The sequence below is a fragment of the Somniosus microcephalus genome, chromosome 3 (assembly GCF_052327205.1).
Source record: "Somniosus microcephalus isolate GS21.2 chromosome 3, FLI_Smic_1.0, whole genome shotgun sequence".
NCBI classification, from domain to species: domain Eukaryota; kingdom Metazoa; phylum Chordata; class Chondrichthyes; order Squaliformes; family Somniosidae; genus Somniosus; species Somniosus microcephalus.
The window spans coordinates 197,649,313-197,669,391 of record NC_140989.1 but is presented as its reverse complement, the minus strand read 5'-3'; the positions used below and the strand labels follow the sequence as shown (position 1 = coordinate 197,669,391).

General features: G+C 46.1%; 1 protein-coding gene across 5 annotated transcripts in view; it reads right to left on the bottom strand.

Moving 5' to 3' along the window:
• LOC147121665 (tubby-related protein 4-like) overlaps positions 1-20,079 on the bottom strand; it is a 426,260-nt gene that overhangs the window by 285,541 nt on the left and 120,640 nt on the right. For 3 of the 5 annotated variants that reach the window (XM_085982109.1, XM_085982110.1, XM_085982111.1), the window contains 2 exons: positions 3,163-3,291; positions 2,281-2,427 (listed from right to left, as the gene is read on the bottom strand). In XM_085982109.1, coding sequence (XP_085838235.1) covers positions 2,281-2,427; positions 3,163-3,291 — 276 coding nt within the window. The remainder of the gene's footprint in view (positions 1-2,280; positions 2,428-3,162; positions 3,292-20,079) is intronic. The other 2 variants (XM_085982112.1, XM_085982113.1) reach the window with 1 other exon arrangement.

Genomic DNA, 20,079 nt, shown 5'->3' with positions numbered 1-20,079 from the left:
TAGAAGCATTAGGAACAAGGTGGATGAATTAGTTGTGGAAATAGAGGTAAACAAGTATGATTTGATTGGGATTACAGAAACGTGGCTGCAGGGTGGGCAAGGCTGGGAACTTAACATCCAGGGATATACAATATTTAGGAAGGATCGGCAAAAAGGTAGGGGAGGTGGGGTAGCATTGCTGGTAAAGGAGGGGATTAATGCAATGGAAAGGAAGGATATTAATTCGGATGAAACGGAATCTGTATGGGTAGAAATGAGAAATAGCAAGGGGAGGAAAACGTTAGTGGGTGTGATATATAGGCCTCCAAATAGTAATATGGAGGTGAGGGAAGGCATAAAAAGGGAAATTAGAGAAGCGTGCGATAAGAGCACAGCTGTCATCATGGGTGACTTTAATTTACATATTGATTGGACTACCCAAATTAGTAAAAATTCTGAGGAGGAGGAATTCCTGGAATGTTTTCGGGACGGTTATCTGGACCAATATGTCGAGGAGCCGACTCGAGATCAGGCCATTTTAGACTGGGTATTGTGCAATGAGAAGGGACTTATCAGCAATCTTCTTGTACGAGGCCCCTTGGGTCAGAGCGATCATAATATGATCGAGCTCTCAGTCGAGATGGAGAGTGAGGAAATTGAATCAGAGACTAAGGTCCAGAACTTAAATAAAGGGAATTACGAGGGTATGAGACGGGAATTGGGTAAGATTGATTGGGTGGTGTTTCTGGGGGGATTGACAGTGGATAGACAATGGCAAGCATTCAAACACAGAATGGAAGAATTCCAGAACATGTTTATACCGGTTTGGCATAAAAATAAACCTAAAAAGGTGACTCAACCGTGGATAACGAGGGAAATTAGGGACAGCATAAAATCAAAAAAAAGGGCATATCAACTGGCAAAAAAAAGCACCAGACCGGAAGATTGGGGGCAGTACAGGATACAGCAAAAGAGGACAAAGGGATTAATCAGGAAGGGGAAAATAGAATACGAAAGTAAACTTGCAGCAAACATAAAGACAGACTGCAAAAGCTTTTATCGGTATATCAGGAGGAAAAGACTGGTAAAATCCCAAGTCGGTCCCTTGCAGTCCGATTCGGGAGAATATATAATGGAGAATAAGGAAATGGCAGACCAATTAAACTCATACTTTGGTTCTGTATTCACAAAGGAGGACACAAATAACCTCCCAGGAATATCGGCAAACATAGGGACTAATGAGAGGGAGGAGCTGACAGAAATTAGTATCTCTAGGGATATGGTGTTGGGTAAGTTGAGGGGACTGAAGGCCGACAAATCCCCGGGGCCTGATAAACTACATCCTAGGGTACTTAAGGAGGTGGCCCTGGAGATAGCAGATGCTCTAAGGATCATCTTCCGGAACTCCATTGACTCGGGAACAGTACCCGTGGATTGGAGGGTAGCTAATGTTACCCCAATATTTAAAAAGGGGGGTAGAGAGAAAGCAGGGAATTATAGACCAGTAAGCCTTACATCGGTTGTGGGCAAAATGCTAGAGTCCATTATTAAGGATAAAATAGCGGAGCACTTGACAAATGGGGAAAGGATCGGACAGAGTCAACATGGATTTACAAAGGGTAAATCGTGTTTGACTAATCTGCTGGAATTTTTTGAGGAAGTAACTGGTAAAATAGATGGGGGAGAGCCAGTGGATGTGGTGTACCTTGACTTCCAGAAAGCCTTCGATAAGGTTCCACACAAAAGATTATCATGCAAAATTAAGGCTCATGGAATTGGGGGCAAAGTATTAACGTGGATAGAGAACTGGCTGGCGGATAGAAAACAGAGAGTTGGAATAAACGGCTCGTTTTCGGAGTGGCAGGCAGTGACCAGCGGGGTGCCGCAAGGATCTGTCCTGGGACCCCAGCTGTTCACAATATATATAAATGATCTGGATCAGGGAATTGGATGCAATATTTCCAAATTCGCTGACGACACTAAACTAGGAGGAGGGGTGGGCTCTGATGAGGATGTCAGGAGGCTACAGTGCGATTTGGACAGGTTGGGGGAATGGGCGGATACGTGGCAGATGCACTATAATGTGGATAAATGCGAGGTTATCCACTTTGGGGGTAAAAACAGGAGGGTAGATTATTATCTAAATGGCAATAGATTGGGAGATGGGGAAGTGCAGAGGGACCTGGGTGTTCTTGTGCACCAGTCACTGAAGGAGAGCATGCAGGTGCAACAGGCGATTAAGAAGGCAAATGGTATGTTGGCCTTCATATCAAGGGGGTTCGAGTATAGGAATAGGGATACCTTACTACAGCTGTACAAGGTGCTGGTGAGACCGCATCTGGAGTATTGTGTACAGTTTTGGTCGCCCCATCTGCGGAAGGATGTTCTTGCCATGGAAAGAGTGCAACGGCGATTCACCAGGCTGATACCTGGAATGGCGGGAATGACCTACGAAGAGAGATTAAATAGTTTGGGCTTGTACTCACTGGAGTTTAGAAGATTGAGAGGGGATCTCATCGAAACATATAAAATTATGGCAGGCCTGGACAGGCTGAATTCAGAGAGAATGTTTCCAATGGCCGGGGAGCACAGAACCAGGGGCCACAGTCTAAAAATAGCGGGCAAATCATTTAAAACAGAGATGAGGAAGAATTTCTTCACTCAAAGAGTGGTGAGCCTGTGGAATTCCCTGCCACAGAGGGCTGTGAAGGCTAATTCAATAAATATTTTCAAGAGAGAATTGGATATATTTCTGAAGGCTAAGGGGATTAAGGGTTACGGAGAAAAGGCGGGGACGGGGTACTGAACTGGTAAGATCAGCTATGATCTCAGACGAAGATCAGCCATGATCTCATTGAATGGCGGAGCAGGCTCGAAGGGCCGAATGGCCTACTCCTGTTCCTATCTCTATGTTTCTATGTTTCTGTTTATCTGAAATTCATCTCTGCACTACTTTAGTGAAGGCATTAGCTGGTTCAAAATAAATGGATTGACACCTCTACTAAAAAAGAATGTCAGATGAATGTGGAAAACGTACGTACCTATTAACCCACCATGTAAACTCAAAATGAAATTGATTCACAGAACCTTAACCTTTGGAGAAAGACTTAATATTTTTGAACTGTAACTGGGATAAATCAAAAAAAGATTTTTCAAATTTGTCATTCTAATGAAAATATTTACCTGTGCTCCACGATCGTTGACAAGCTCAACTGACCACCTGCCTTCATACTGAATCCACACAAAAATCCCTCCATCAGCATCACAGGTTGCAAGTTTCTGAAATGGTTCATTCCATCGCACGAGCACCACCTGAAAACAACCAGCAACAGTTAACTACAGTACATGAATTAGAGTAAGAAAATCACCCATGCTTGAATTGCAAGATCAGAACAATAAAAGGTCAAAAAGGGTTATGATTAAAGGACTCAAAGTGCTGAAACCCAATAACTTTTAATACTTAATATATTAAAAGCAGTAAATCTGCATGCCAAAATGTCATTTTTTTTTTTAAAACAGGTGCAAAATAATCTAAGTGCAGTATGCTTCTGAGCTGCATACTAAAACTGTTAGCAGAATACATTTTACATAGTATGCTACAACACTCCGCTCCTTCAAAAAAGAGCACAAGAAGTATCGTGAACAATGAAACTGGACATCTGATTATCACATTCTTAAGTACAGCTGTAGCAATCTGGGGTCTTGAAGCTGTCAATAAATTACCAAAAGAAGAATTAATTTGTATTTATATAATGTCTTTCACAGCCTCAGGTCCAAATGTCTCCTTCTTTGGCTTGGAGTCATTTTTTGTCTGATTACACTCCTGTGAAGCACCTTTGGATGCTTTACTACACTAAAGGTACTATATAAATGCAAATTGTTGCTGTTGTCTCAAAGTGCTTTACAGTAATTCATTACTCAAAGTGTAGTCACTTGTTATGTAGGCAAACACAACAGCCAATGAGATGAATGACCAGTTAGTTCGTATTGGTGCCAATAGTTGAGGAATACTGGGAGAATTCTCAGCTCCTGTGTCAATGGATCTTTTACGTCCACCTGAACAGACAGACAGGGCCTCAGTTTAAAGTCCCATTCGCAAGATGATACCAACTATGAAGTACTTCTTCAGTACTGCACAGTCAACCTAAATTATGTGCTAAAATCCTGCATTCGAACTTGAACCCACAACCTCTGACTCAGAGGCAAGAGAGCGACTACTAAGCCAAACTGAGACAAACGCACTAGATACCTCTGGGTTTGCAGCAAAGAGCTGAGAACTAGCTCTAAACAGGAAGTGAGGCAAGAAAGTCTTCAAATCCAACATACTTAACTCTGCAGCAAAAACCCTTCAAGTAACATTTCAAAGCTTTGTTACAGAGCCCTCTTTAAATAATTTCCATGATGCTTTCTCCCACACCCAATGTGGGCGTCACACTCAGGCGAAACAAGCCCTTTAGTGACCCATCCCCCACCCCACTGATGGTGCATCTGGTCTGCATCTTTCAGTCACTCCACACACTTAAGACTCAAGCCTGATCTTCTCTATTTTTGTCTTTGTAGGGCAGATATGTGCACAATGCCCCCAACAGGGCGAAGAGTCTGGGATGAGAACAACGCTCTCCAACCCTACATGAACAGAAGGCGGTGAATCTACTGGGCATCACACCATCGTGGCTGCAATATAGACCAAGGTAGACAGAGAGAGTTCACAACCAGGTAAGTATCAGCCAGCCCACTTGCTATTTATCAACACTGCAGTACAGGACAGTGACACAAGATTTCCACCCCCATTCATGTCTTCGCCCCACCCCCACCTCATGGGGCATTTCTGCACTGGCAAGGGCAACCATTCTAACCTTCTGTTTTTCTTCCCACAGGTCATTAGGCAAAGGAAGGCAGCTGCTGTGGAGGATGAGGGCGACGACTCAAAGGAAGAAGAGGAGGGAGCAGGGTTTGGAAAAGCGAGGTGAAGCAGCTTCTGGAGGAGATAAGAGGAAGAGGACTCCAGCTTTATTATGCAGCTCATGCCCTATCAAGCTACCAGAGAAAGGGGCCAATCGAAAGCCAAGGCTCCACACCGACACTCCTTCTTGGGAGTGCAGCCACCATCACGCCCTCAGGCCACCCCCAAGCAGAGAAAGTGTCAACCGACTCTCCTCAACCAGGCACTAGCATGGACACAGTAAACCGTGCATGCGAGTGATTCCACACAGGTTATCTCCCAAGCATCCGATTCCAGTATTGGGGGGAGAATCATTGGAGGTGGAGGATGCAGCTACTTCTCCAGAGAGACCAGCCAGAAGGTGGCCCTGGATTGGCATGTCAGTGGTCGCTGACTTGTCGGATGTAGGCATGAAGAGGCACCTGCCGATGGAGCATCAAAGGAGCATTAGGACCCTTGGCTTCATCATTACCAACATGGAGAAGCTTGCTGGTCTGTGCGCAGAGTCTGCTGTAATGATCAGCAGCAGCATTGCACGGGTGATGATACAGCTCCAACAGCCCATAAAGCAGTTGACTGCTGCTTTGGGCTATCCAGCAGGCAATTAAGTTGAAGTCAGGGCCCCCAACTTAATGGAGGCTCAGGCTTCAGCTCTCAAGGCTTGGGTAGACTCGAAGATGGCTCGAGGGGCTCAATGGCCTATTCACAAGAACATAAGAAATAGGAGTACGAGTAGGCCATTCGGCCCTTCGAGCCTGCTCCGCCATTCAATGAGATCATGGCTGATCTTCTGCCTCAACTCCATTCACCGGCCCTATCGCCATATCCCTTGATGCCTTTACTAGTCAGAAATCTATCGACTTCTGTTTTGAATATACCCAATGACTGAGCCTCCACAGCCCTATGGGGTAGAGAATTCCAAAGATTCACCACCCTCTGTGTGAAGAAATTTCTTCTCATCTCAGTCCTGAATGGCCTACCCTTTATCCTGAGGCTGTGGTCCCTGGTTCTAGACTCCCCAGCCAAGGGAAACACTCTCCCAGCATCCACCCTATCAAGCCCTGTAATAATTTTGTATGCTTCAATGAGATCCCCTCTCATTCTTCTGAGTACAAGAGAATACAGGCCTAGTTTACTCAATCTCTTCTCATACGATAGTCCCGCCATCCCAGGAATCAATCTCGTGAACATTTGTTGCACTCCCTTCTATGGCAAGTATATCCTTCCTTAGGTAAGGAGACCAAAATTGTACACAGTACTCCAGGTGTGGTCTCACCAAGGCCCTATATAATTGGAATGACTTCTTTACTCTTGTACTCAAATCCTCTTGTAATGAAGACCAGCATACCATTTGCCTTCCTAATGGCTTGCTGCACCTGCACATTCACTTTGTGACTCATGTACAAGGACACCCAGGTCCCTTTGAGCATCTGCATTCCTTAATCTTTCACCATTTAGGAAATACTCTGCCTTTCTGTTTTTTCTGCCAAAGTGGATAACTTCACATTTATCCACATTATATTCCATCTGCCATGTTCTCGCCCACTCACTGAGCCTGTTGAGATCCCCTTGAAACCTCTTCACAACTGACACTGACACCTAGCTTTGTATCATCAGCAAATTTGGAAATGTTACATTTAGTCCCCTCATCCAAATCATTGATATAGATTGTGAATAGCTGGGGCCCAAGCACCAATCCTTGCGATACCCCACTAGTCACAGCCTGCCATCCTGAAAAAGACCCATTTATCCCTACTCTTTGTTTTCTATCTGTTGACCAATTCTCAATCCATGCAAGTATATTACCCCCAATTGCATGTGCCCTCATTTTGTTCACCAACCTCTTGTGTGGGACCTTATCGAAGGCCTTCTGAAAATCCAAATACACCACATCTACCGGTTCCCCTTTGTCTACTCCACTAGTTACATCCTCAAAGAACTCCAATAGGTTTGTTAAACAGGATTCCTGTTCCTATATTCTATTGTCGTTACAATTTGCACTTCGATATATTTGTAAATAAAATGTCATTTGAATTGGAAATAACTGGAACTCTCCCATCTTGGGTTCGCTGCAAAACGCAGCCCAACATCTCAATCTAAAACTTAAAACCTTTTGTCTATTGCATTTGGCAGAAGGTCGCAAGTTTCAGATCATAAGACTTTTCTACCATATTAAGCACCCATGTGGACTGTTCAAAAAATTGTTTGGATAAGTTAGTTTTGTCTACATTTCTCAAAAATATCTAGCCATAAGTGGCACATGATTTTCCTGCGCTCCGCAACCCTAATCCCCAAGCTCCTACCTCAAAAACATAAGCTTGAATGGATCACCAAACCTCATCAAATGTACCACTTGTGCCCAAGAACTGTGGCAGAAGCAATACACATTATTTCTAAAAATTATAAATATTTGAAAAATCTTGGTTTATAACAACAACTTGCATTTATATAGTGCATTTAACGTAGTAAAATATCTCAAGGTGCTTCACAGGGAGCATTAAACAAAATTTGACACCAATATTGGGGCAGGTGAGCAAAAGCTTGGTCAAACAGGTAGGTTTTAAGGGGCGTCTTAAAGGAGGAGAGAGGTGTGGAGAGGCAGAGAGGTAGGTTTAGGGAGGGAATTCCATGGCCTAGGGTCTCGGCAGCTGAAGGCACGGCCACAAATGGTTGAGCAATTCTGCGCAAGAGGGCAGAATTAGAGGAGCGCAGATATCTCGGGGTGAGAATACCAAGGTCAAGGAAATAGAAACCAGAAACTGCGAAGGCAGCAAGAAGCAAAATAAAAAGGCTAAACTGATCTTTGGCTGCTAATATGGCTGGCGCCCACAAATGTCACACCTTGCTGTTAGGAACAATATAAGTCAGTGTGCAGAAGTTATACAGACAATAGGCGATCAGAAAACGCATTACCATGATTGCAAACGCATTACCATAATGTTTAGGTGATCATGAGCACATTACCAGGATATTTACTTAACTGTAACCCATTCAGTTAAATGTGACTTCTTTATTTCAAACTGCCAGGCCAGGAAATCAAATTAAATGTATACGTGCACAGCTCAGGATTGGCTCAGAATGTACGATGTGTTAATGTCTTCTCAAATGCAAGTATAATAATGTAGCACACTGTATGGCAAATTGCTTGCTCTGTTGGGTTCGTCAGACTCTTGCAGGAGTCGGTGCCGACATTTCAGAGTAAGACTCCGCGGATAATAAATCGTTTGAATTCATCCAGTTGTATGCGACTCAGTGTTTGCTGAACCAGACTGAGGGTAAAAGAATCCGTTCTAACAGAGGGGGGGGGGATTGTGGGGCTGGAGGAGATTACAGAGATAGGGAGGGGCAGACTATGGAGGGATTTGAAAAAAAGGATGAGAATTTTAAAATCGAGGCGTTGCTCAACTGGGAGTCAATACAGGTCAGCGAGCACAGGGGTGATGGGTGAACGGGACTTGCTGCAAGTTAGGACACGGGCAGCAGAGTTTTGGATGGCTTCAAGTTTACGAAGGGTGGAATGTGGGGGGCCAGCCAGGAGTGCATTGAAATAGTCAAGTCTAAAGGTAACAAAGGCATGGATGAAGATTTCAGCAGATGAGTTGAAGCAGGGACAGAGAGGAGCGATGTTCCGGAGGTGGATATAAGTGGTCTTAGTGAGGGTGCGGATATGTGGTCGAAAGCTCACCTCAGGGTCAAATATGACACCAAGGTTGCGAATAGTCTGGTTCGGCCTCAGGCATTTGCCAGGTAGAGGGATGGAGTTTGTGGCAGGGTCCGAAGACCATGGCTTTGGTCTTCTCAATATTTAGTTGAAGAAAATGTCTGCTCATCCTGTATCTGACAATTTATGAACAGAATAAGCATCAGGGACCAATAGTTTACAAAATGTTATGCCATTGACAAAGTCCTCTATAGTTTATACAATAGCAAAATACTGCGGATGCTGAAAATCCCAAATAACAGAAAACGCTGGAAAAACTCAGCAGGTCAGGCAACATTCGTGGAGAGAGAAACAGAGTTAACGTTTCAGTTTTGTAAACCACCAATCTCCATCATGTTTGCTGAACAGTAGTACTTTCCAGTCGGATGATGCTCCACCAAGGCACTGTCAGACCACTCCCTTCCTCCACCTAACTCAAACACTAGTTTTAATTTTTGTTCAAAACCTCTCAAGTCGGAATTGTATAATAAGAGAAAGTCAAGAAAGTTTGTGAAAAGTGGAGAGGAAAGAATAGTTGGAGGCTTGAGGTAAGAGGAATCACCAGCCAGGCAACAAACTTTTTCCTACATCCTGTCCAGAATGCGAGAGGTACTCCAGGACAATTTTTAAACTAAAAGCAGCAGCTTCATCTGTTACGTCCGTGTATAATGAGACACAGACTGCGGAGAACGGTACAATAGGTGTTTACTCAACGTGGCTCAGACTGCAACTGATCTGTACAGATTACTACTCAGGGCTATATACAGGTGTGGTCACTGCCGATACTACAGTATACATGAGCTGTAAAAGATAGTTCCCCACTTAAAGGTATATACATTACATCATCCACATGCCACAGGAAACAAAAAGCTAAAACATTCCAAATGTAAACATACTACCACGAATGAAGATGTCAAAACAAGGATACTCAAATTATAGTGCTATTTACAATCATGGGCATGACAAACATACCTCCACTATGACATCCTGATGTCAGTTCACACATCACCTGCATTCATAAAAAATAAGAGTAGGCCATACGGCCTCTCGAGCCTGCTCTGCCATTTAATAAAATCATGGCTGATCATCCACCTCAACTCCACTTTCCCACCCAATCTCCATATCCCTGGATTCCCCTAGAGTCCAAAAATCTATCTATCTCAGCCTTGAATATACTTAAAGAATCAGCATTCACAGCCCTCTGGGGCAGAGAATTCCAAAGATTCACAACCCTGAGTGAAGAAATTCCTCCTAATCTCAGACTTAAATGGCCGACCCCTTATCCTGAGGCTATGCCCCCTAGTTCTAGACATTCCAACCAGGCAAAACAACCTCTCAGCATCTACCCTGTCAATCCCCTTCAGAATCTTGTATGTTTCAATTAGATCACCTCTCATTCTTCTAAACTCCAGAGTATAGGTCCATTCTATACAATCTCTCATCATAGGACAGCCCTCTCATCCCAGGAATCAATCCAGTGAACCTTCGTTGCACTGCCTCCAAGGTAAGTATAACCTACCTTAGATAAGGAGACCAAAACTGTGCACAGTACTCCAGGTGTGGTCTCACCAAGGCCCTATACAATTGTAGCAAGACCTCCTTACTCTTATAGTCCAACCCCCTTGGCAATGTGACCTTTATTGCATTTGCCTTCCTTATTGCTTGCTGTACCTGCATGCTAGCTTTCTGTGTTTCTTGCACGAGGACACCAAAATCTCTCTGAATACCAACAATTCAAAGTTTCTCACCATTTAAAAAAATTCTGTTTTTCTATTCATCCTACCAAACTGAATAACCTCACATTTCCCTACATTATACTCCATCTGCCACCTTACTGCCCACTCACTTAGTCTATCTATATCCCTTTGCAAACTCGGTGTTCTCCTCACAGCTTACTGTCCCACCTAGCTTTGTATCATGAGCAAACTTGGATGCATTACACTCGATCCCTTCATCCAGGTCATTAATATAGAGTGTAATTAGCTGATGCCCCAACATTGATCCTAGAGTCATAGTCATAGAGTCATACAGCACAGAAAGAGGCCCTTCGGCCCATTGTGTCCATGTCGGCCATCAAGCCCTATCTATTCTAATCCCATTATCCAGCACTTGGCCCGTAGCCTTGTATGCTATGGCGTTTCAAGGGCTTATCTAAATGCTTCTTGAATGTTGTGAGGTTTCCTGCCTCTACCACCCTTTCAGGCAGTGATTTCCAGATTCCAACCACCCTCTGGGTGAAAAAGTTTTTCCTCAAATCCCCTCTAAACCTCCTGCCCCTTACCTTGAAACGATGCCCCCTGGTTATTGACCCCTCTACTAAGGGGAAAAGTTCCTTTCTATCGACCCTATCTATGCCCTTCATAATTTTGTATACCTCAATCAGGTCCCCCCTCAGCCTTCTCTGCTCCAAGGAAAACAACCCCAGCCTGTCCAGTCTCTCTTCATAGCTGAAACGCTCCAGCCCAGGTAACATCCTGGTGAATCTCCGCTGCACCCTCTCCAATGCAATCACATCCTTGCTATAGTGTGGCGACCAGAACTGCACACAGTATTCCAGCTGTGGCCTAACTAGCATTTTGTACAGCTCCATCATAACCTCCCTGCTCTTATATTCTATGCCTCGGCTAATGAAGGCAAGTATCCCATATGCCTTTTAAACCACCTTATCTACCTGTCCTGCTGCCTTCAGGGATCTATGTACACGCACACCAAGGTCCCTCTGATCCTCTGTCCTTCCTAGGGTCCTACCATTCATTGTGTATTCCCTTGCCTTGTTAGTCCTCCCAAAATGCATCACCTTGTGGCGGAACCACCAGAGGATTACGGACAATTCCTTTTACAGCAATGTAGTACAGCTGGGGGCTGCACCTTTAATGTATCTGTTAACTGTACTAGGGCTTCTTTCCTGTACTCCGCGTGATGACATCTTGCCGTCCGTCACGTGATCTCTCAACGGCGGGAAGAACGTGATAACGTCAGAGTTCGGAACCTGCTAGCAGTTGAGCTCGGAACCTTCTAGCAGTTTCCAGAGAGGCTTTCAAGCAGACCAGACCTATTTGCATTGTATCCTACAGTTTCCTGTACAGATTCGTTTGTTCATTAAATTTTATTGTTTTTGATTTTCTGAGTCGATCTCAATTCTTCAGCTAGGAACCCCAGTTCCTACATTGGTGACCCCGAATTCTTCGAACAATTTTCGTTGAAGTTACATCATGGACACGAACGGCGTCACCCTCAAACTGCCGCAATTTTGGGAGCAACAACCGGCCGCGTGGTTTTTCCAGGCGGAAGCCCAATTTGCAATCCGGGGAGTAGCAGCGGATTCGACCCGTTATTATTACGTGGTCTCCGCCCTCGACAGCACCACGGCCTCGCGGGTCGTCAGCCTCCTCGATAGTCCACCGAACGATGGCAAGTACGAAGCTTTAAAAGCACGTTTACTGCAGATTTTCAGTCTGTCCAAGTCGGAGCGCGCTCGCAGACTTATCTCCATGCCCGGCCTCGGGGACTCAAAACCCTCAGAGCTCATGAGCCAAATGCTCACGCTTTTGGGCTCGGAATCGCAATGTTTTCTGTTCCGCGAGCTGTTTCTCTGTCAACTACCAGAGCCAGTACAGACGGCCTTGGCCAATTCCGCGATCACGGATTGTGCTGAACTCGCCGCGGAAGCGGATAAAATATTCACCGTCTCACAACAATCTTGTGCAGCCACGAGGCGCCCATCCCCCACAAGAGCGAATCCGACTCCTCCTCCTGCAGGCTGGTGTGCATACCACGCTCGTTTCGGCACGAAGGCCAGAAATTGCCGTCCGCCCTGCAGTTTCACACCAAAAAAAAAACCTGCCTCAAACGAGCGGTTTCTGAGAAGACCAATAAAGTCTAAAGGACGCGCCGGAGTTGCGGTGGCCGTCGGGTCCGCAGGGAAACTCCTATACATTACAGACTCCCTGTCAGGGCGACGTTTTCTCTGTGATACAGGCTCCCAGTGCAGTATCCTACCAGCGTCGAAGCTAGATCTTGAATCCAGCGGTCAAGGTCCCCCCCTCGAGGCAGCCAATGGTGCGGCCATTCGCACGTTCGGAAAGCGTAGGGTCCAGTTGAGTTTTGGCGGCCAACGTTTTGTTTGGGAGTTCATCGCGGCGAAAGTCTCACAGGCCATCCTGGGGGCAGATTTCTTCTGCGCAAACGGGTTTCTCGTCGACGTCTGACACTGCCGGCTAATCAGTGCCTCCACTTTTCACTCGGTCCCCTGCCACCGAAGCACCGCGATGTCTTGGTCAGTTGCCTGTGCAGTCCCATCTCCAAATGAGTTCTCTCGTCTTCTCAATGAGTTCCCTGAGCTCACCAGGCCCACATTTTCTTCTTCACCGCGAGGCACGGTGTGGCGCACCACATTGCCACGACAGGAACCCCCGTTTATGCGATAGCTCGAAGGCTGGAACCCGGTAAACTCGCGACCGCCAAGGCAGAGTTCCATACAATGGAACACCTGGGTATTATTTGACGTTCAAATAGTCCTTGGTCCTCGCCATTACACATTGTTCCTAAGCCGGGCGGCGGATGGCGACCATGCGGCGACTACAGACGCCTGAATGAGGCTACCACACCGGATCAGTACCCAATTCCTCACATTCAGGATTTTTCGGCCCATCTGGCAGGGAATTCCATCTTTTCCAAAGTAGACCTCGTCCGAGGCTATCATTAAGTGCCCATGCATCCTCAGGATGTCCCCAAAACTGCCGTCATCACACCTTTCGGGCTCGAGTTCCTTCGTATGCCATTAGGGCTGAAGAATGCAGCACAAGCCTTCCAACGTCTCATGGATTCCATGTTGCGCGATCTGCCGTTCATCTTCGTCTACCTAGACGACATCCTTATTGTCAGTAACAGCACGAAAGAACACATTACGCACTTACCTTTTTTCTCGTCTCAGCCAACATGGCCTTATTATCAAACCGGCCAAGTGCCAGTTTGGGTTGCACAGCATTGATTTCCTGGGACACAATCACCTCAGAAGGCGCCATCCCGCTGGCCACGAAGGTGGAAGCAGTCACCTCGTTCCCTCTTCCTCAGACCGTCAGGGCCCTCCAGGAATTTCTGGGAATGGTCAATTTTTATCATCGGTTCGTCCCCAAGGCGGCATTGTTGATGCAACCTTTGTACGAGGCCCTCAGAGGTAAATCGGGCAAATACCCGATCGATTGACCACCCCAGGTGGACCAGGCTTTCCTCGACACTAAGAACGCTTTGGCTGCTGTGACCATGTTGGCACATTCCCTTCCGGGCGCAACCATTGCCCTTACCACCGACGCATCTGATTATGCCATCGGGGCAGTACAGGAGCAGTGGGTCGACGGCACATGGCAACCACTGGCTTTCTTCAGCCGCCAACTGCGGAAAAACGAACGCAAGTATAGTACTTTTGATAGGGAATTGTTCGCATTGTTTCTGGCCATCCGCCATTTTCGCTTCCTACTGGAAGGACGCCCATTCACGGCTTTTGTAGACCACAAGCCACTTACTTTTGCGATGGCCAAGACAGCGGAACCATGGTCGGCACGGCAACAATGTCATCTTACGTACATATCTGAATTTACAACCGACATACAACATGTCTCGGGCAAAGACAACCTGGTGGCGGATTGTCTCTCCCGCGCCCAGCTCCACGCAGTACACCTGGGAGTCGACTATGTTGGTTTGGCAAAAGAACAGAAGGCAGACCCTGAAGTGCAGGCATACCGGACCGCACCTTCCAGCTTTCAAGTGGCTGATGTCAGTTTCCAGGCCGCAGGGACCACACTCCTGTGTGACATCTCGAAGGGCGTCCCACGTCCAATCGTTCCAGTCGAATGGCGCAGGAGAATTTTCGACACTATCCACGGGTTGTCACACCCTGGCATGAGAGCGTCACAATGACTCATGGCAAAGAAATTCATCTGGAAGGGCATGCATCTCGATGTCCGTGACTGGACCAATACCTGCATGAGTTGCCAAGTCCAAGATACAACGCCATGTTAAGGCCCCAGTCACCACTTTTCCGGTTCCGGAGCATCGATTCGACCATGTGCACGTGGACCTGGTTGGTCCTCTCCCTTCCTCTCGTGGGTACATTCACCTCCTCACCGTGGTAGACCGCACCACCAGGTGGCCAGAGGCAATTCCTTTGGTTGCCACCACAGCGGCAGATGTCTCCAGAGCCTTCATCTCGTCGTGGGTAGCTCGGTTCGGGGTACCGGCTGACATCTCCTCCGACCGGGGGCCTGAATTTGCCTCTGAGCTTTGGAATGCCGTAGCTCAAGGTTTGGGCACCAAGCTTCATTGTACCACCGACTACCATCGACAGGCGAACGGTCTGTGTGAAAGATTCCACAGGTCCCTTAAAGCCGCACTGCGTGCTAGTCTCCGTGGGCCTAGTTGGGTGGACAGGCTCCCTTGGGTGCTGCTAGGTCTTCGCACGGCGCCGAAGGACGACCTGTATTCTTCTTCAGCAGAGCTGGTTTACGGCCAACCACTCAAGAGTGCCTGGCGATTTTCTTCCTCCTCACTCGGAACCCTGGTCCCCAGCTCAGCAGCTCGTCAGCCACCAGGAAGCGGCTAGGAATTTCATCCCAGTGCCTACGTCGCATCATGACCTGCAGCGCTCCCATGTCCCGGTGGATCTTAAGAGCGCAGAATACGTGTTCATTCGGCAGGATGCTCGCAAAAACCCGCTCAAACCGCCTTACACAGGCCCGTTCCGCGTCATCTCGTCAGGTGACAAGTCCTTCAGTCGACGTCGGCGGTAAGCCTGACCACATCTCCATCGACCGGTTGAAACCGGCGCATCTGGATCTGAGCGAACCAGTCGTCACCGCTCAGCCGCCTCGTCGTGGTCGTCCACCGTCGACTGCCAGTCCAGTACAGCCACAGTCATCCGCCGAGTCGCCAGTGCCCGCCTCACCGGGTCGACCACAGCCAGCCTCCTCTTCTCCTCCACCTGCGGCGTCATCCCAACCACAGCCAACGGCCAGTTCGTCTTCTAGCACTCCGTTCCAGCTGCCGGGGTATCGCAGTCGGTCGGACAGACTCGTCAGACCCCCTTCTCACCTTACCTTCTCTGTTAAAAGCAATTCTGTGGGCGGCGGGGGGGCGCATGTGGCGGAACCACCAGAGGATTACGGACAATTGTATATAATTCCTTTTACAGCAATGTAGTACAGCTGGGGGCTGCACCTTTAATGTATCTGTTAACTGTACTAGGGCTTCTTTCCTGTACTCCGCGTGATGACGTCATGCCGTCCGTCACGTGCTCTCTCAACGGCGGGAAGAACGTGATGACGTCAGAGCTCGGAACCTGCTAGCAGTTGAGCTCGGAACCTTCTAGCAGTTTCCAGAGAGGCTTTCAAGCAGACCAGACCTATTTGCATTGTATCCTACAGTTTCCTGTACAGCTTCGTTTGTTCATTAAATTTTATTGTTTTTGATTTTCTGAGTCGATCTCAATTCTTCGGCTAGGAACCCCAGTTCCTACAATCTCACATTTTTCAGGGTTAAATTTAATTTGTCACTGATCTGCCCATCTGACCAACCCGTCTATATCGTCCTGTAGCCTGAGGTTTCCCTCCTCGCTATTGACCACTCCACCAATTTTCATGTGATATGCGAACTTACTGATCATACCTCCTAAATTCACATCTAAATCATTAATGTACACTACAAACAGCAAAGGACCCAGCACAGATCCCTGCGGTACACCACTGGACACAGGCTTTCAGTCACAAAAACAACCTTCGACCATCACCCTCTGCCTCCTGCCAGTAAGCCAATTTTGGATCCAATGTGTCAAATTGCCCTGGATCCCATGGGCTCTTACCTTCCTGACCAGTCTCCCATGCGGGACTTTGTCAAAAGCCTTACTGAAGTCCATGTAGACTACATCAACTGCACTACCCTCACCCACATACAGGAAACTTTCTGATATCCGGCACTGACGGTACCGAGCTGGTGCCGTAACATCAAAAGTGCCGGACATACCAGAGTTAATGTTTAAACATACAGAACTGAGAAGCTCCGTGTGAATCAACAAACCCTGTTGCTTAGCAACAGCTTCAAAACAGTCAGCTGCAGCTGCAAGCATCTGTAGCTGAAGCTGTTGCTATAGCTACAGACCTTGCAGTGCTTGACTGGGGAAAAAAAAGCAACGAGATCTAAAAAAAACATATAGAAAACGGCTCCTGATTTTTGCCAATAGATCGAGTATTCTGGACATATAACCTCCGGATAAACCAAAGTTTCCAGTACCTAGTCACCTCCTCAAAAAATTCAATTAAACTGGTTAGACATGATCTCCCTGACAAAGCTATACTGACTATCCTAGATTAATCCTTGCCTCTCCAAATGGAGACTAATTCTGTCCCTCAGAATTTTTTCCAATAATTTCCCTACCACTAATGTTAGGCTCACTGGCCTGTAATTCCCTGGTTTATCCCTACTACCCTTCTTGAATAATAGTACTATATTAGCTGTCCTCCAGCATTTCCCCTGTGGCTAGAGAGGTTATGAAAATTTGTGTCAGAACCCCTGCAATCTCCTCCCTTGCCTCACACAGCAGCCTGGGATACATCTCGGCTGGGCCTGGGGATTTATCCACTTTTAAGCCTGCTAAAACCGCTAGTACCTCCTCCCTCCCAATACTAATTTGTTCAAGTATATCACAATCCCCCTTCCTGATTTCTATGCCTACATCGTCCTTCTCCAAAGTGAACACAGATGCAAAATATTCATTTAAAACCGCACCCACATCTTCCGGCTCTACACAGAGATTGCCACTTTGGTCCCTAATGGGCCCTACTCTTTCCCTGGTTATCCTCTTGCCCTTAAAATCTTGTAAAACATCTTGGGATTTTCTTTTATTTTGCCCGCCAGTGTTTTTTCATGCCCTCTCTTCGCTCTCCTAATTTCTTTTTTAAGTACCCCTCTGCACTTTCTATACTCCTCTAGGGCTTCCAGTTTTTAGCACTTTGTATCTGCCAAAAGCCTCCCTTTTTTTCCTAATCCGTTCTTGTATATCCCTTGACATCCAGGGTTCCCTGGGCTTGTTGGTCGCACCCTTGACCTTTACAGGGAACATGTTGGCGTTGTACTCTCTCAATTTCCTTTCTGAAAGACTCCCACTGCTCTGATGTGGGTTTTCCTACAAGTAGCTGATCCCAGTCCACTTTAGCCAGATCCTGCCTTGTCATATTAAAATCAGCCTTCCCCCAATTTCGAACCTTTATTTCCGGTCCTTCTTTGTCCTTTTTCATGACTACCTTAAATCTCACCGAATTATGGTCAGTCACTTCTACCACTTGCCCAGCTACATTCCCTAGAATTAGGTCCAGTACCGCCCCCTCTCTTGTAGGACTTTCTACATGCTGGCTCAAAAAGTTCTCCTGGAGAATTCTGCACCCTCTAAGCCTTTCACACTCTGACTATCCCAGTTAATACTGGGGAAGTTGAAATCCCCTATTATTTCTACACTTCTCGGAGATTTGCCTACATATCTGTTCCTCTATCTCCCCCTATTTGGGGGCCTATAGTACACTCCCAGCAAAGTGCTTGCCCCTTTTTTGTTTTTAAGTTCTACCCATATGGCCTCATTACAGGAATCTGCTAAGGTATCATCCCTCCTTACAGCAGTAATTGACTCCTTGATTAATATTGCGACACCCCCCCCCCTGTCTCGCCTGAAGATTCTATACCCCGGAATATTGAACTGCCAGTCCTGCCCCTCCCTCAACCATGTCTCTGTGGCACCCCACTAGTTACAGCCTGCCAACCTGAAAAAGATGTGTTTATCCCTACTCTGTTTTCTGTCCATTAACAAATCCTCCATCCATGCTACTATATTACCCCCAACCCCATGAGCCCTAATCTTGGGTAATAATCTTTTATGTGGCACTTTATCGAATGCCTTTTGGAAATCCAAATATACTACATCCACTGGTTGCCCTTTATCTCCCCTGCTAGGTACATCCTCAAAACACTCCAATAAATTTGTCAAACATGATTTCCCTTTCATAAAACCATGTTGACTCTGCCTAATCATGTTATGATTTTCTAAGTGACTTGATACCACTTCCTTAACAATGGATTCCAGCATTTTCCAGATGACTGATGTCAGGCTAACTGGCCTATAGTTCACTGTTATTTCTCTCCCTCCTTTCTTGAATAGCAGTGTTACATTCCCGACCTTCCAATCCGCTGGGACCATTCCAGAATCTAGGGAATTTTGGAAGATCAAAACCAATGCATCCACCATCTCTTCAGCCACCTCTTTTAGAACCCTAGGATGAAGGCTGTCAGGTCCAGGAGATTTGTCGGCTTTTAGTCCCATTAGTTTCTCTACTTATATTAATTACGTTAAGTTCCTCACCCTCATTAGACCCTTGGTTCCCCACCATTTTGGGTATGCTTTTTGTGTCTTCTACTGTGAAGACAAATACAAAATATTTAACGTTTCTGCCATTTCCTTATTCCCCATAATAATTTCTCCTGTCTCAGCCTCTAAGGGTCCAATATTTACTTTTGCTACTCTTTTCCTTTTCACATACTTGTAGAAACTCTTACAATCTGCTTTTATATTTCTTGCTAGTTTTCTCTTTCTATTTTTCCCTTTTTATCAATTTTTAGGGCAACCTTTGCTGGTTTCTGAAACTCTCCCAATCCTCAGGTTTACTATTATTCTTTGCAACATTATAAGCTTCTTCTTTCAATCTAATGCTATCCGTAACTTCTTCAGTTAGCCACGGTTGGATCACTTTTCCCGTGGAGTTTTTGTTTCTCAATGGAATGTATTTTTGTTGAGAATTATGAAATATTTCTTTAAACGCTAGCCACTGCTTATTTACCGCCATACCTCTTAATCTATTTCTTCAATCTACCTTAGCCAACTCGCCCCTCATACCTATGTAATTGGCTTTATTTAAGTTTAAGACTCTAGTTTTGGACTTAGGCAAGTCACTCTCAAAATTAATGTGAAATTCTATCATATTATGATCATTCTTCCCCAGAGGATCCTTTACTATGAGATTTCTAATTAACCCGGTCTCATTACACAATACAAGATCTAAAATAGCCTGTTCCCTGGTTGGTTCCATGACATACTGTTCTAGGAAACTGTCCCAGATGCATTCCATGAACTTGTCCTCCAGACTACCTTTGCCAATTTGATTTGTCCAGTCTATATGAAGACTAAAGTCTCCCAAGATTATTGCATTACCTTTCTCCCAAGATTATTGCATTACCTTTGTTGCAAGCTCCTACTATTTCTTGATTAATATTCTGTCCAAAAGGTATAGCTACTGTTAGGGGGCCTATATACTACTCCTACCAGTGTTTTCTGCCCCTTGTTCCTTATCTCCACCCATACTGATCCTACTTCCTGATCTTCCGAGCCGAGATCCTTTCTCGCTACTGTCCTTGTGTCATCCTTTAT